This window comes from Danio aesculapii, chromosome 10 (genome assembly GCF_903798145.1).
Source record: "Danio aesculapii chromosome 10, fDanAes4.1, whole genome shotgun sequence".
Lineage (NCBI taxonomy): Eukaryota > Metazoa > Chordata > Actinopteri > Cypriniformes > Danionidae > Danio > Danio aesculapii.
In genome coordinates this window covers 20,494,734-20,511,236 of record NC_079444.1, presented here as the reverse complement: position 1 = coordinate 20,511,236, position 16,503 = coordinate 20,494,734, and the positions used below count along the sequence as shown (strand labels likewise).

The 16,503-nt window shown below is 36.3% G+C and overlaps 1 protein-coding gene across 1 annotated transcript in view; it reads left to right on the top strand.

Moving 5' to 3' along the window:
- osbp2a (oxysterol binding protein 2a) overlaps window positions 1–15,448 on the top strand; it is a 42,265-nt gene extending 26,817 nt beyond the window's left edge. Inside the window, exons 4-14 of the mRNA XM_056467355.1 lie at window positions 358–526; window positions 1,162–1,285; window positions 1,884–1,950; window positions 3,598–3,726; window positions 3,811–4,056; window positions 6,052–6,172; window positions 6,414–6,517; window positions 9,968–10,063; window positions 10,190–10,374; window positions 11,668–11,888; window positions 13,958–15,448. Of these exons, the coding sequence (XP_056323330.1) occupies window positions 358–526; window positions 1,162–1,285; window positions 1,884–1,950; window positions 3,598–3,726; window positions 3,811–4,056; window positions 6,052–6,172; window positions 6,414–6,517; window positions 9,968–10,063; window positions 10,190–10,374; window positions 11,668–11,888; window positions 13,958–14,100 (1,605 nt within the window). The 3' untranslated portion in view covers window positions 14,101–15,448. The remainder of the gene's footprint in view (window positions 1–357; window positions 527–1,161; window positions 1,286–1,883; window positions 1,951–3,597; window positions 3,727–3,810; window positions 4,057–6,051; window positions 6,173–6,413; window positions 6,518–9,967; window positions 10,064–10,189; window positions 10,375–11,667; window positions 11,889–13,957) is intronic.
- The last annotated feature ends 1,055 nt before the right edge of the window (window positions 15,449–16,503 follow it).

Sequence of the window (16,503 nt, the reverse complement as noted above, 5' to 3'; positions counted from 1 at the left end):
TTAAACTGACAGGGCTTTAAAATCAATACAGCTTTCTTGTGTTTTTTGTTAAACTCACAGAAGCACAACCTGTAAAGACTCCACCCTCTTATGGAAGGGGGAGGGGCTTGGGTGTGGCTCAGCAGCTCATTTGCGTTTAAAGAGACACATAAAATATGCATGTTTTTTTTTTTTTTTTCAAATTAGGCATTTACAGTATTGCATAATTAATGTTTTTGAGGTACTCTGAGCTGAAACATCACAGACACTGAGGGACACCTGAGACTTGTAAAAACGGGTATAATATGAAAAAAATGAAAGTGATAAAAAAAGAGTGGTTATGAATTTAATAATGGTTATAAATTTTAATTGTAACAGGCCTGTCAGGACTTTGTGGATCTAGCGGAGGCACACAGCCGGCGGTGGCAGCGTGCATTGCAGTATGAGAGGGAACAGCGCCACCACCTGGAGGAGACCATTGAGCAGCTAGCCAAACAGCACAACAGTCTGGAGAGAGCCTGGAGAGAGTCACCCAGCACACACAATCGTGAGACTTTGTTTCTGCTGAGATGGTTCACAGAACGTCCAAGCTGTTTTTTTTCTATGAAAAAAAACCTTAAAAGTTGATCATGTGATATATATATTCTAGTATTTTTAAGTTTTTCAATAGTGCTGATGTGCACAAGCATTTCAAAGTTAAGGTTTTATTTATTTATTTATTTATTTTGCAAGAAATTAAGTCTTTATTCAACATGAATGCTAAAAATGGAAGTTTTTTAAATATATGAAAATATAAAACTGAAAGCCTGTAATTATATTTCTACAATATATAATTATTTAATTAAAATATAATTAATTACATTTAATTAATGCAGCCTTAGTGCGCATAATAGACTTTCAAAAGTTTAAAAACCAAATTGACTCCAAATCTTTGAATGGAGGTGGAAGTGTTTCTGTCATTCTGGATTTAAAATGTTCAAAGAAATCTAGGAATAAATTATTTACATTTTAATAGTTTTGAAATGCAACTCAGCATAAATTTGATTGACAAATACTAAATATATTGGCATGTTGATCTTAATTTAGGTTTACTTTACTTTCTTATTTAGACTTAAAATGCAATGCTCACTAAAGCAGTTAAATGCTGACCCATCAATAAATGTGTCTATTATTTTTCTTCAGAAGCAGCAGAGGGAACACCGGAGGGAGAATCCAGTGAAGAGAATGAAGACATAGAGTTCTTTGATGCCATGGAAGATTCTCCAGCCTTCATCACAGTGCCTGCGGACAATCACTCACAGCACAGGTTCATACATATGATAGTCAATGGCAATCACTAACCACCTGACCAATCACTAACACATAAAAAAGACAAATAATACACAGCCATTTTTTGTTTTATTCTATAAACCACTGATGACATTTTCTCCAAATTTAAAATAAAATTGTTTTCATTTAGACCCCTTTTCCATAAAAAAACAAAAGGTTGCCATATTTTCAGACATATTTATTTAAAATTTATTTTTTGACAGAACAATACAGATGTTTTAAAGCTATAAGAGTTAAGTATTTTGTACAAATACAATGTATTTGTAATTGTACAAATATAAACTTTTAAGTGACAATATTTGGTTTGAAATTTGGATAAAAAGTTCTCATACCTTTACAGAATAAAACAAATGTAAAACAAATCTCAAACACATACATTGTAGTAAATCCAGAGAAATTGTGAATTGCCAAGTGGTCTCCTCATTTCTTTTTATGTGTTTATGTGTGTATTTAACTTGTGTCTGAATAATGCATGATCTTCCTTTTAGTGTTGCTTGCACATTGCATGTTTACAGTAAGAGGCAGATGATAGTTCATCCTGTGCTTTTGTGTGTGTGTGTGTGTGTGTCTCTCAGACTCTTGAGCAGTAACCAGAGCGTGACCAGTGGAAGTTTATCTAGTAACTGGAGCCAGGACGACAATGTGAGTTTGGGCATTTAATTATTAATAATACATCCATACACATGCTAAAATAACACTGAACAACTTAAAGTGTCATGAAATCCCTCTGTTTCAGTAGTCGTTCATTCTCGCAAAAGTATTGCAATTCAGTTAAAAGCTTCAAAGCTTCCCAAAATTGCACACTGCAATTCACCAAAACTATATATGAATATATATATATATATATATATATATATATATATATATATATATATATATATATATATATATATATATATATATATATATATATATATATATATATATATATATATATATATATATATATATATAATGTGTGTGTGTGTATATATATACTACCTGACAAAAGTCTTGTAGCCTATTCAATTTTAGGAACAACAAATAATAACTTGACTTCTGGTTGATCATTTGGTATCAGAAGTGGCTTATATAAAAGGCAAAGGCCTCTAGGTTACGCTTATTTTGCCTAAATAAAATATGATAAAATATGATCATGCCTTGATTTCAATTATTTAATTAGGACAGTAAGGTCTGGTTTTACCACTACAAAAGTCTTGTCACTTAACAGAAATAATGTACAGTATAGAATATAATGTCATGGTGCAGTGGGAAAAGAATTAATATTGTGTATGACTCTCATGAGCTTGGAGGACTGCATCCACACATCTCTGCAATGACTCAAATAACTTCTTAAGCGTTCTTGCAGGACTCCCAGAGTTCATCAAGGGTACTTCTGTAAAGTACTTGAATGTTTGAAAATTCTTGAAAGTACTTTAAAGATTCAGGGACTGGAAAGTACTTGAATTAAATTTGAATTTTTTTTTTTATGCTGGTATGTTTATTTTTTGTTATTTCAGCAATTGTACTTTGCTGCTGTCAAAAACAGAACTAAAAAATTATAAATTCCTAATGTACAAATCTTAAATTAAAATTCTGTACAAGAACTATTGCAAATTGTGAATTCAACACATTTAATTAAAGCTCTTTGAACATGACTGTTTAAAAAAGTCCACATTATTGAAAAGGACACATTCAAAAATCATCATCACTCTGATATTTTAATGTAAATATTATGTGTAAGTGAAATGTTAAGTACAGTAAGGAGTTTCATGGCATTAAATATGCTAAGGGATTTAAGAAAAGTGCTTTATTGTGAAATCAGTGGTGCTTTAAAAAGTCTTTAAATCTGCTGTTCATAAAGTAGTGGGAAACCCTGATAGTTTAATTCACAAATAAGACTAATAATTAACTCCAAACCTTATATGAGTTTCATTCTTCTGTTGAAAAATATAGAAGATATTGAAGAATGTTGGACACGTATAGCGACATTTACTGAGCCACTGATAGTAGGAAAATAATCAGCGAAAATCAATGGCTATCAATTCCCAGCATTCTTCAAAATATCTTATTTGTGTTCCAAAAGGTTTGGAGCCACAGGAGGGGGAGTAAATATGACAGAAATTTCATTTTTGGATGAACTAATGACCAGTTCCAAACTTTTGTCAAAATGCTAATTCAGTAAAGGCTTTCATAACCCTCGATTAAAAGTGGTGCTGTCCCCACTTCTAAATGACAAGTGTGAAACCTTTTTTCTGCCTAGGTAAAGTGCACCATATTTGTTCAGCAGATAATTTTCTCTGTTGACAGGATGGTTCTGGTAGTTACCTGCGCCGAGGAAGACGCCACCGCATCCCGGATAAACCAAACTACTCTCTCAACCTGTGGAGCATCATGAAGAACTGCATTGGCAAAGAGCTCTCCAAAATACCCATGCCTGTAAGAGCATCTCAGATTTAGTGTCTTATATAATGTTGGGTTATGGAACTTCTTAGTATGAAAGGTGTGAATGCACACTCGCAGGTGAACTTCAACGAGCCGCTGTCAATGCTGCAGCGTTTGACAGAGGATCTGGAGTACAGTGAGCTGCTGGACCGAGCGGCACGCTGCGAATCGTCTTTAGAGCAGATGTGTTTAGTGGCTGCTTTCTCTGTCTCATCCTATTCAACCACCATCCACCGCACCGGGAAGCCCTTCAACCCTCTGCTGGGAGAGACCTATGAGCTGGACCGGCTGGAGGAGTACGGATACCGCTCCATCTGTGAACAGGTCTGAAACCACACTCATAGTCACACAGTTATTCTTATGAATAAATATTGACTATGCAGTATTTTACAGAAAATATATTCTGTAAACGTCAAAACTATACTGCTGAGAAAAAATGTACTCTTCTAAAGCATAAAAATACCATAATATGTTCGCAGATATTTAAGAAACATGCTAAGTAAACATTCTTGTTTATCTAAAAAACAAGTCAGATATTCTGCTTTGAAAATATGCATCTGTCTTTGTTTTGGGGCCTTTAACCTACCCAATGCAACTTTAGCCAATTATACTTCAGAACCCCGAGTTAGCTTGGTGGAAAACCACTTTGATTTGGTTAGAAACTCTCTCAAAATATGTGTCCATGACCAAAATGCGACCTTTGATGGACAGTAACAGCCTCCGAAATGAGACAGATTCAGAGTTCCACATGAGGTTTGCAAATAATATCAATATTACAAAGTAAACATTAGGTGAGCAGGTTACATTGTAATCTTATGTCCTAACAGCACGCTACGTGACTATTTGCAGTGATAAGCAATTTGGCTAAAACAGAAGCCCACAGAATAGTGCATTTACTGCACTACAATGAAATGGTACGATTTATAATCTAATGAATATATATTAAGACTCTTTAACATTATTAAATGTACATGCTGAATCACTGATATGTGTTGGCTTGCACTCACAGTTCTAAAGTTAAATTTCAAACGATTTCTTTTATTTTCACAATCTGAGCTAAACTATCTACTGCTGCTTTCAGTATATGGAAATAAATGTCATGTAAAATGGCATTCAAACTCACATAATTAGCATTTAACACTGAGTAAAGCACATGAGGTGTAGCCTACCCAAGGTGATCATTGTGAGTTTATCATGTCGTTCAGCTTCAAGAAATAGAAGCCCTTTATAATATATCACTTTTAGGCACTGGTTAGAACAAAACTTCTTTTAATATGGAGAATATTCTTTCTATCGCATACCCTTGCTTTTATATAGGACATGGTTTAAATCAGTCTTTAGGCTTGATAGTCTGGCACACTCCTGTTGTCAATCTGGCAACCTGCACTTGCAAGTGTTTTGAACCAGGAGTGTCCACTGGGTGTCAAACTTACCTACTGCACCTTTAAGAGTGGTTGTTATTATTATTCAGAAATATTAGCCCAAACTGGTTGGTTTAATTTAAAGCAAATCTGAAACTAGGAGGTTGAAACACTCTGTAAAAATACTCACTTGTGCTGCTTTCATTTTTAATTGGCATGTTTGATGGTAATTGCATTATATAAGCATTATATAATGAAAATAAATTCAAAAATAATCATGCAAATAATAATAATTCAGAAATAAATTGTTATTCTACACCTTTTTACCAGTTTGGGAAAAAATAGGAATAGTTGCAACTATAATAAAAATATATTAAAACACATATTAAATCAATTGTTTACCTAAAAAAATTTATATTATATTCAATATATTATATTTTCAATATTTATATTTTTAATGTATGTTAATTATAATTATATATATATATATATATATATATAAAATTTATTAATATTTATAATTATTATTACAAAGTATAATATTTGTATATTATATATCTGAAATATATTAATATTACAGTATTATAATATGTATAATATAATTTATTTTAATAATATTCTTTATATTATTAAATTAATAAATAAGTTCTTGACCAACAAATCAGCATATTAGAATGATTTCAGAAGACTGTGTAACACTGAAAACTACAGTAAAACCATGTTTGTTAGAATATTTCATAATATTTCTTTATCACTAGTATTGTTGGTCAAATAAATGCCTTCTTGGCGAGCATACATGTCTTCTTTACAAACATTACATAAATCCAACTGACAAAGTCTTGAACATCTGTTCGTATCTAAATAATAATGAAAACATATAGCACATATTTTACTTCGCTTTTAATAAAAATGCTGTCAGAGATTGCACACACATTTTGACAGATTGTGTTTCTTTCAGATCAGTCATCATCCTCCAGCAGCGGCACATCACGTCATTTCACAGCGAGGCTGGACTCTGTGGCAGGAAATCACCATTGACAGCAAATTTCGTGGCAAATATATCTCCATCATGCCATTAGGTGATCCATCACGAACTATTAGAGCTGTATTAATAACTACAGTCATTCTACACAGATATGAAGTACATGTATAGAAGTGCTGCATTAGGTAAACCTTGCTTCATAATTTCTATTTTTACTCAGCCTTTTATACTGCAGCTTTGAGCTATTTTCAGAGCGACCTTGTTCACTTTCATTTCCACTAACATTTCTCATCCTCCTGCTATTATGTGCTCTTAATGGCTCTCTTTGCTCTCTGCAGGCAACATTCACCTTAAGTTCCACACCAGTGGGAATCATTATGTGTGGAGCAAGGTGACCTCCACCGTGCACAATATTATTGTGGGCAAGCTATGGATTGATCAAGTAAGTACTCAGTTTTACACTGCGTCTGCTATGCATTAAACTCCCCCTTACTTCATTAAAAATAAAGTTTTCTCAATCTTTCTAATGTTGGGATCAGAAGGAAGGTTTGATTTCTAAGGTACACCTGCATTTGCCTCTCGTAATGTGTATATATATTGCAAAGTAAATCAGAGGGTGGGGCTAATTAGGCAGTGATGCAGAAGTGGGCGTTGATCTTTAGTGGAGGCGGAGTTTAGTCACACTATTATGTAATAAGGTGTTTGTAAGTTAATGACCATCTGGCCTTTGGGATAAAGGATGCAAAGAACCGATAGTGAAATAATGAAAAAATAAAACAAACAGGCCGCTCACTTAGCTCCTCACTGCTCCTCACACAGCTCCTCACTGCTACCGCCAAACTAAAATCTCCAGGTCTGGTCCTTTCTCTTGTCTTCTACTGCTGTCTCTCCTTCTTTTATTATTCAGAGCTCCTCCGAGCATCTCATAACAGGTGCTTCTCGTTATCACTCAAGCACCGGCCTCACCCGTTCCCACGGCTCTCAGCCCCGCCCCAATCGCTACAGTCCCAAACATTCACAAACCGCCATTTTGACATTGACTTCAATAGGTTGTTTTCAATCACGTGGTTCTGGCATACCCGTCTACATTGAGATAGGAGAATGAGGGTTATGACCACCATAATATGCTTATTAAAATTAATAGCTATTATAAAGATATAGAATTAAGATATCAAATCTCATTAATCCTTTCTTCACTGTATAACTTGCACATTCTGATTAAAGAGCAATGAATGAATCAAATTTATTTGGATTTTTTGTTTGATTATATTAAATAACAGGCGTCACTTTAAAAATGATAAATAAATAAATCTAACGTTATAATGAAATCATTTGATTGCTTTCCTAACGGTTTATGCTCATTTAAGACAAAACTAGTTGTGTTTGAAAAAAACCCACCAAGATCGACATCTTTAGATGTTAGTATTATTAATTATGTGTATATGTCTGTTCAAACACGCACCCAAAACCCAGACTTTCGCTCAGCTTCAAATCGCGTGTACAGAATCCGTTTGGGAAACAGCGTCTGTTTATCACTATGGAGCGTGTCATCTGACAGTCACACACCATTATATGACTGTTTTGAGGATTGCGTTCAAAAAAAGTTTGTACACATGGATGTATTGAATAAATGTTTATTACATGCCACTTTTTCCTTGTTTTTAAGCCAATTTCTTGAAATTTCCCCCCTTTATGAGCAAAAACTTTTCAATAGCTGTTTGGTATTTATCATTTTGGCTGATTTAAACAATTATAAACAACACAAAACATGAACATTTTTATCTCCTGATAGTGATTCCAATGTAGAGAAATCACTTCCTGCCCTTCATCAGAGTCTTGCGCGTCATCAATGACGTCATGTGAAAACAACCTATATAAGCTGTTTATAGACTAACAAATAAAGCCGTGGTCACACTGTACTTTTCACCCCAAAGACTTCCTTTTATATCCAAGTGAATGCGGCAGACCAGAAATGCAAGCTTTTATTGCATTTCAAAAAGGTTCAAGCTTGATGAACTCTGACCTGCTAAATCACATCACGTGATTATGTAAGATCAATATAATATCAAAACGTGACCTCTTTGTACAGTAGTTTAAAATATAGAGCAATCGCTGACTTTTATTAATGTCTAATCATATTGTTTTATATTGCCCCTTTTCACAGCACTGAACAACATTTCACAAGCACAAATTTAGTGTGATCGCGGCTTAAGTATTGAGTTCTGTTACAGTTTTTACAGTACAGTGACCTCTTAAATGTGAAAAAAGGTCTCATTTTATGACCCTTAAAGTCAGCATAATACGTAAACTGTAGGGTGGTGCACGATTTTGTCCTTTGGGAACCGATTGGATCATTAGAAGATTGCTAACAAAATGGAGGAACATTGCTAACAGAATGGAGGAAGATTTGAATGTCAGTTTGCAGGGCAGAAACTAGACACACTGAAGGCATTCCATGTGACCAGAAGTGAAGAAAATGTTTCGAGGGAGGCGGGAAGGTATTTGATTAAAAGATTATGAATTTTTACAAAATAATGAACTGCACAGACACATAATTTAAAACAGTATTTACATAGCACTACTGTATACATATAAAAATATGGAGAGTACATTTAGATGTCATGGCGCCTTTAATCAACAAAACATTCATTCATTCATTTTCCTTCAGCTTAGTCCCTAATTCATCAGGGGCAGAAGCGGATATTGTGATTTGGGGGCCTAAGCAACTCTAGCCAAGGGGCCCCAAGTCCTGAAATGCACCGCTTTTACTTTTATTGAAAATTTATTTATTTATTTGATCTACATTTTATTTTAATGTAAGCTTTATATTTTAAATAATCAGATTTCTTAAAATGAATTTACAACAAAAAATAATAAATATATAAAAATTTGTTCATAATATTATCATTACATTATAATAATAATATATTTTATTGTATATTAAATAATATTTATATTAGATTTGTTTGGCTCTCATACAAATTATGATAGAAAACTATGTTATATATAGTTTATAGGTATAATGTATACTTCTAGATATTTATTGGGGGTCCCCAGATGTCCTTGCTTATAGGTTAAATCTGCCCCTGATCAGAGGTCACCACAGTGAAATGAACCACCAACTTATCCAACATATATTTTACACAGCAGATATCATTCCAGCTTCAACCCAGTACTGGGAAACACCCATACACCCACACATACACTACGGCCATTTTAGTTAATTTCGTTCACCTATAGCGCATGTCTTTGGACCGTGGGGGAAACTGGAACACCCGGAGGAAACCCACGCTAACAAGGAGAGAACATGCAAACTCCACACAAAAATGCCAACTGACCCAACTGGGACTCGAACCAGCGACCATCTTGCTGTGAGACGATAGTGCTAACCACTGAGCCACCGTGCCACTCCCAACAACAAAACAGCTTCAAATAATTACTAAATGCTAATCTTTACTGTAGCTTTTATGGCACCATCTGATGTGTCAGATGTGTCACATTGGGTTTGACAAAGTCAAGAGTGTTTGCAGCAACACGAGGGTGATTAAATGATTACAGAAATTTCAATTTTGATTAAAATTTGCAGTTTGACTCATCTGTGTGGTGTAGCATGACTCATCTTCAGCACTCCATCTGTTGGAGAAATTCACCATAGACTCTGTTCTCCTCCATCTGTCCTCCCCCTGCAGAGGAAACAGGAAGCACTTATTAAGGCTCTAAAATTCATTCGGTGGGGAAATGCCGTTAAAATTAATTGACAATCAAAGCATGACATCAAAACAGACCATATTAACTTCCTTGATAAATATTAATTTCACGGCTCTTTATTCTAAGCCACACTCGGCGTAGCTCTGTCATTAATATTAATGTACCACTCTTTGTTTTGATGCAGTCTGGAGACATTATAATAGTGAACCACCGGAGCAAGGACACATGCCACCTCAAATTCTCCCCCTACAGCTATTTTTCCAGAGATGTTCCCCGCAAGGTCAGTCTGTGCATCAATCGCCTTCATTCAGTCTGAATATTCCAGCATGTGAAGTGCAGGGCTGTGTGCTGCTGCCCTCTGCAGGCCGATACGTGTAAGTGTGTGTGTTTGTGTGTCCTTCTGCAGGTCACAGGCGTTGTGACGGACGGTGAAGGCAGCGCACACTACATTCTCTCTGGAACGTGGGATGACAAAATGGAGAGTGCAAAGATCATAGAGAGCAGCCATGGCTGCGGAGGATCTGAAGGCAAACAGAAAACTGTCTATCAGACCCTACCACCAAAACTACTGTGGAAGAAATACCCTCTCCCGTGAGAATCAATCTGTCTGTCTGTCTATCTATATACAGTGCATCCGGAAAGAATTCATAGCGCTTCACTTTTTCCACATTTTTTATGTCATAGCCATTTTCTAAAAAGGATTAAATTCATTTATATCCTGAAATTTCTACTCACAATACCCCATAATGACAATGAGAAAAAAGATTTTTTGCAAATTTATTAAAAATAAAAAAAAATAAAAAATCACATGTACATAAGTATTCACAGCCCTTGCCATAAAGATCTAAATGGAGCTGTTTCCACTGATCATTCTTGAGATGTTTTAGCAGCTTAATTGGAGTTCACCTGTGATAAATTCAGTTGATTGGACATGATTTGAAAAGGCATACACCTGTCTATATAAGGTCCCAGGGTTGACATTGATTGTCAAAGCACAAACCAAGCATGAAGACAAAGGAATTGTCTGTGGACCTCCGAGACAGGATCGTCTCAAGGCACAAGGCTGGGGAAGGTTACAGAAAAAATTCTACTCCTCTGAAAGTTCCAATGAGTACAGTGACGTCCATCATCCGTAAGTGGAAGATGTTTGGAACCACCAGGACTCTGAAGAAGAGCATAAGAAGCCAAATTTTCTGGTCTGATGAGACTAAAATTGAACTCTTTGGAGTGATTGTCAGGCATTTCGTTTTGAGAGAACCAGGCACAGCTCATCACCAAGCTAATACCATCCCTACAGTGAAGCATGGTGGTGGCAGCATCATGCTGTGGGGATGTTTTTCAGCAGCAGGAACTGGACGACTAGTCAGGATAGAGGGAAAGATGAATGCAGCAATGTACAGAGACATCGTGAATGAAAACCTGCTTCTGAGTGCTCTTGACCTCAGACTGGGGTGACGGTTCATCTTCCAGCAGGACAATGACCCAAAGCACACCGCCAAAATATCAATGGAGTGGATTCACAACAACTCTGTGAATGCCCTTGAGTGGCCCAGCCAGAGCCCAGACCTAAATCCTATTAAACAGGTTTTTTGTTCTTAATAAATCTGCAACAAATAAAAAAAAACATTGTCGTTATGGGGTATTGTGTGTAGAATGTTGAGGATAAATGAACTTAATCCATTTTGGAATAGGGCTGCCTGTAACAAAAAAATGTGGAAAAAGCTATGAATACTTTCTGGATGCACTGTATATATCTATCTATTTTTTGTCTGTCTATCGATCTATCATCTGTCTGTCAATCAATCAGTCATTCTGTATGTTTAACTTGTGTGTTTGGTAAACTTCTCTTTCTGTACTCTCCTTTGTCCTGTTCTGTGAGTCCAGTGAGAATGCAGAGAACATGTATTTCTTCTCTTCTCTGGCGTTGACTCTAAATGAGCTGGAGGACGGTATAGCCCCTACTGACAGCCGTCTGCGGCCTGACCAGCGGCTGATGGAGGCTGGATTGTGGGATGAAGCGAACACAGAGAAACAGCGTTTGGAGGAGCGTCAGAGACTGGAGAGAAGGAAGAGAGATGCACAGGCCAACCTCGCACTCGAAGAGGGTGAGCATTTACACTCATTTACACTCTTTGGCCACTTTATTAGGTGCACTTTGCTAGGAGCTATTTGGACATCCATGGTTTCACTACGTCCCAAAAATCCTGATGGTTGGGGAATCTAGTTGAATTTAGCCAATGTGCCAATGTTGATGTGCCACATTCAAAATCGCTTAAAGTCACTTGAGTCAAATGGTTCTTGAGATGAAAAAAAGTTAAGTGTTAAATGAACTTTTTCTTTCTTCTATCAAGTGCTTCTTCTTTCCATACTGATATTCAGTTTGCACTTCAGCAGTTCTTCATGACCACATCAGCATGCCTAGATGCATAAAGTTACTGACATTTGATTGGCTGAATATATACTACTATACGTGTCTATACATGTCTCTTACATTTAGACACCTAGTGGATGAACTAGTTATTGGAGTCCAAATTCAAAAACATTAGAGAGAGTTTTCCCTTTTTTTCGATGACTGGAAGTACACACAGGTTGCCAGATTGGTGACACAAGCAGAAGTGAGCATGCCTAATGATTGAGCCGTACACTGCAACAAAGACTATATATATATATATGTCTATGTCACTCGTATAGTTTTGAATGGGGAAAAGTGTAACGGTCAATATAGCGAATAAAGCCCAGCCTACTAGTACAGGAGCCAGCCACTCATCAATCGCTATAGACTGACGTTTCTCCGGGGGACAATCTCGGACCAGACGTGTGCTTTTATGACAGTTTGGTAGTTAAAGCTACGGTCACACTGGGCTTTGTGTGTGCGAAATTCTGTCGTGCGGCGCTGCGAAAAGGGGCGGGATTAAACAAGATGATTAGATATTTAAAAAGCCAGCGATTGCTCCATGTTTTAAATTTCTGTCCAGAGAGGTCATGTTTTGATCCTCTATTGGTCTCATGCAGTCAAGTGATGCGATTTCGCAGGTTAGAGTTCACCAAGCTTGAACTTTGCACCGCAGCAACCTGCGAAACTTAACGCATGACCCTGCGTTTCCGGTCTGACGTATTCGTGTGCGTATGAATGGAAGTCTATGGGAGGAAAAGCCAAGTGTGACTGCAGCTTGAAGCTGCGGTCACACTGTGCTTTGTGTGTGCGAAATTCTGTCGTGCCGCGCTGCGAAAAGAGGCGGGATTAAACAAGATGATTAGACATTAAAAAAAGCGAGCAATTGCTCCATATTTTAAATTTCTGTCCAGAGAGGTCATGTTTTGATCCTCGATTGGTCTCACGCAGTCAAGTGATGCGATTTCGCAGGTCAGAGTTCACCAAGCTTGAACTTTGCACCGCAGCAACCTGCGAAACTTGACGCATGACCTTGCGTTTCCGGTCTGACGCATTCGCGTGCGTATGAATGGAAGTCTATGGGAGGAAAAGTCAAGTGTGACCGCAGCTTAAGACGGTGTCTCTTTGGCCTGATTTCTAGAGAAAACAGGTGTTATTAATTATTTCTGATTGGGCTACTGACCAGCCGCCGGTGTCTCTATTTGCTCTCCCACCTTCCTGGGTGTTCGACCACACTCTCCCAACCACATTGATGTTTCCCCATTCCGACAGAATGCCTGAGCATACTGCCCGTGAGGCATTTCAAAGATGATCGCCGAGTGAAATTACTTGCCTTAAAGGGACTTTGACTGTAAGCTGTTCAGCTAATGTTTACATTTGTAATATTTGTATTATTTTCTAATTGCAAATCACCATGTGGATTTTTAAATCTGCATCTCATTCCGGAGGATGACCAAGGCAACCCGGGGTGTTGAAATATAATTAAGTAATCTGGCTGTGGGCTGGTTATAGAGACCAAAACAAAGATAGACATTCCTTTTCAAAGGAGAATAAATGACTCTAGCATTGTTTTTCAAATAAACAAGGATGCTCATTTAGCATGTTTCTTAAATATCTGCAAAGCCATTACACAATTTTTATGCTTTGGAAGAGTCACACACTTTCATACAGCCCCATTTACAGTTAACAGGCGTACCTAATAAAATGGCCACTGAGTGTACTCTAAACAGCAGGCTATTATCCCATTACGTCACCTAACACATTGTGTCTGGGATTTAACAGGGAAGGAGGTGGAGACCTACCAGCCCATCTGGTTTATGAAAAGGACTGACCTAGAGACAGGTGAGAGCAGCTTCATGTACAAAGGAGGCTACTGGGAAGCCAAAGACAAACAGGACTGGAGTCAGTGTCCTGCCATCTTCTAAGGCCTCTCTCCTCCACCAGGACCAGCCTGCCATTCCAATAATCCTTGAAAACTGCTTTCCAATGTTTTCCCTTTCCAAGGATCTCAAACATGCACAGAATATACACATTCTGTCTTCTAAGGCACCCTCGTGTGTATAAATATATATCTTACTTTGCTGTTCGCCTGTATTGAGGCAGGTAAACTCATATTGCATGAACAAAAAAAGCAAAAAGCACAATAGGTTTAACACTTTATAAATGTCCCAGTGACACACACTGATAATGTTAATGATCTGGGGAATGTAACACTTCACCAGGCAAAAGATTCTTCCTCAAGCCTGGTTTGCTTCAGGTCAACTGTATAATATCCACCATTGTGTGATAAAAGACGTTCAGCGCACTTATGAAGCATTAAGATTGAGGGCCCTCAAGACTGTGTTCCTCCATTGAGCTGTAGAATAGATAGTAGTTACGCTCCATGAACAACCTAGATAGACTCCACATCAGTAAATTGATGTTGCTTCTGCAAAAAAAAAAACTATTATCAAGGCTGATTTATTCAATATTTCATGTGAGAATTCTATTCTAGGTGCCCGTTTAGTTATTTAGCACAAGCGTTATGTAAATGTCATTGTGTCAGTGATGAATTAAGGCTTAACTGAGATTCTCCATCTAGAGTCGTGACTAAATGTTTGCAAACATGATAAACTTGCACATTTATTGATTTATTTTTGGACAGATGAGCTATTGCAGGTCATTCAAAATGACTCAACTGCATGCAGCGCAGATTTGTTGAATTATGCAAATTAGGCATGCACTTCAACAGATTTGCTAATAGAGCATTTGTCTAACACTGCATCAGGTCACCTTTTAGGTTGTTCGCGAACCTTTGGCTGTTGCTGTGTTTTTAATATCTAGCATTTTGTGGTGGCAATACTTTCTTGTTTCAAATATTAGCTGCTAAAGTACATATATGCTACATATGTCATTCACGATGCAAGGAACAGTGGAATATTGACCGTAAACTGTAACCAAAATGAGGGCGAAGGTAAACTCTACTAAACTATTTGGGCATTAAAAGCAGTTAGGTAGAGTGTATATGATGGAATATTGTAGTACAGTATGTACAATGTTAAGGACTGATTGAACATGATGTTTATTAATGACTGTGTTTGAGTTTTTCTTAACCAAAGGTAACGTGTTGTGTGATTGGAACCACAAGCAATGCAAAAATGACACTTTCCAATGTACTCTGTATTAATCAACCACTACAAGATGAGTATTAGGGTTAGATCACTTGATTATGATGTTGAATATGCTGGATATTGCAATCTAAAGACTTTTAAAATTCACCATTCTTGAACTTCATCTCTCTGTTTTTCACAGTAAATGGTTTGTTTGGTTGTCATAGGAATCTATATATGTCGTATTCAAAAGAAGGCTGACAACAATAATTGTGCATGTAATAATTCAAGGGTTATCAAAGAGGTTTTGTTGGTTTGTTTTATGTTATGCCCCCTAAAAAAATAATAGGGTAAAGGAATGTAGGAAAAAGGAAAGTCGTGGCATGTGGTCAAGTATGGTGACCCAAAATAAGAATTCAAACACACACCGTGAACTGCACGATATTGGAAAAATCTGACATTGCGATATTTTGTTTTGCTGCAATGTATATAATGTTACCAGATGATTTGAATAGCTCTATTTGGAAAGATAATTTAGATTGACTAGGCTGATCAAGCCTTTTTCTATGCAGTGCATCAGCATAAATATAATAAATTACAAGCATTTATAAATACAACAGAGCACAAATAAAAGTAAAATAAACTGTGCTTTATGATTTATTTCAAATATAGAAATCGAACAATCAAACGAAAAATAATATTGTCATTATTGTATCATTTTATGCAATAATAAAAAATAAAGTTCAATAATATCTTTATATTTTAATCTTTAATAAATAATCTAATCCTGCGAGGTGACTGTTGCGGATACACACATTGTGATATCGATGCTTAAAGTTATATTGTTCAGTCCTACTGTGAACCATGTTAGTTTTATTTGTAGGTGTGTTTTTTTCTTCAGTAAAACATGACAGATTTTTTGATTTTTTTAAACTGTGGTAATTGAAAAATTGTAAGTCAACGATTACCAGCATTTTAGCTAACTCTTAATAAAATACATCTCAAGTTATTATAGTTAGCTAAAAGGAAAGTTTAACAAAAGCACTCATTTATTTAGTTTTACCTTTTAAAACATCAAATGGACAAGGTAAATAGACATTATTTTAACAAGTCGCCAATAAAACAATTCTCATATTATCTACTAACTTTATCTACTAAAATAATTCAAAAATGTAACCGAAATAAAATGATATGAAGTCATAATTTAAAAACTACTAACTTTTCCTAAAATTAAAATGA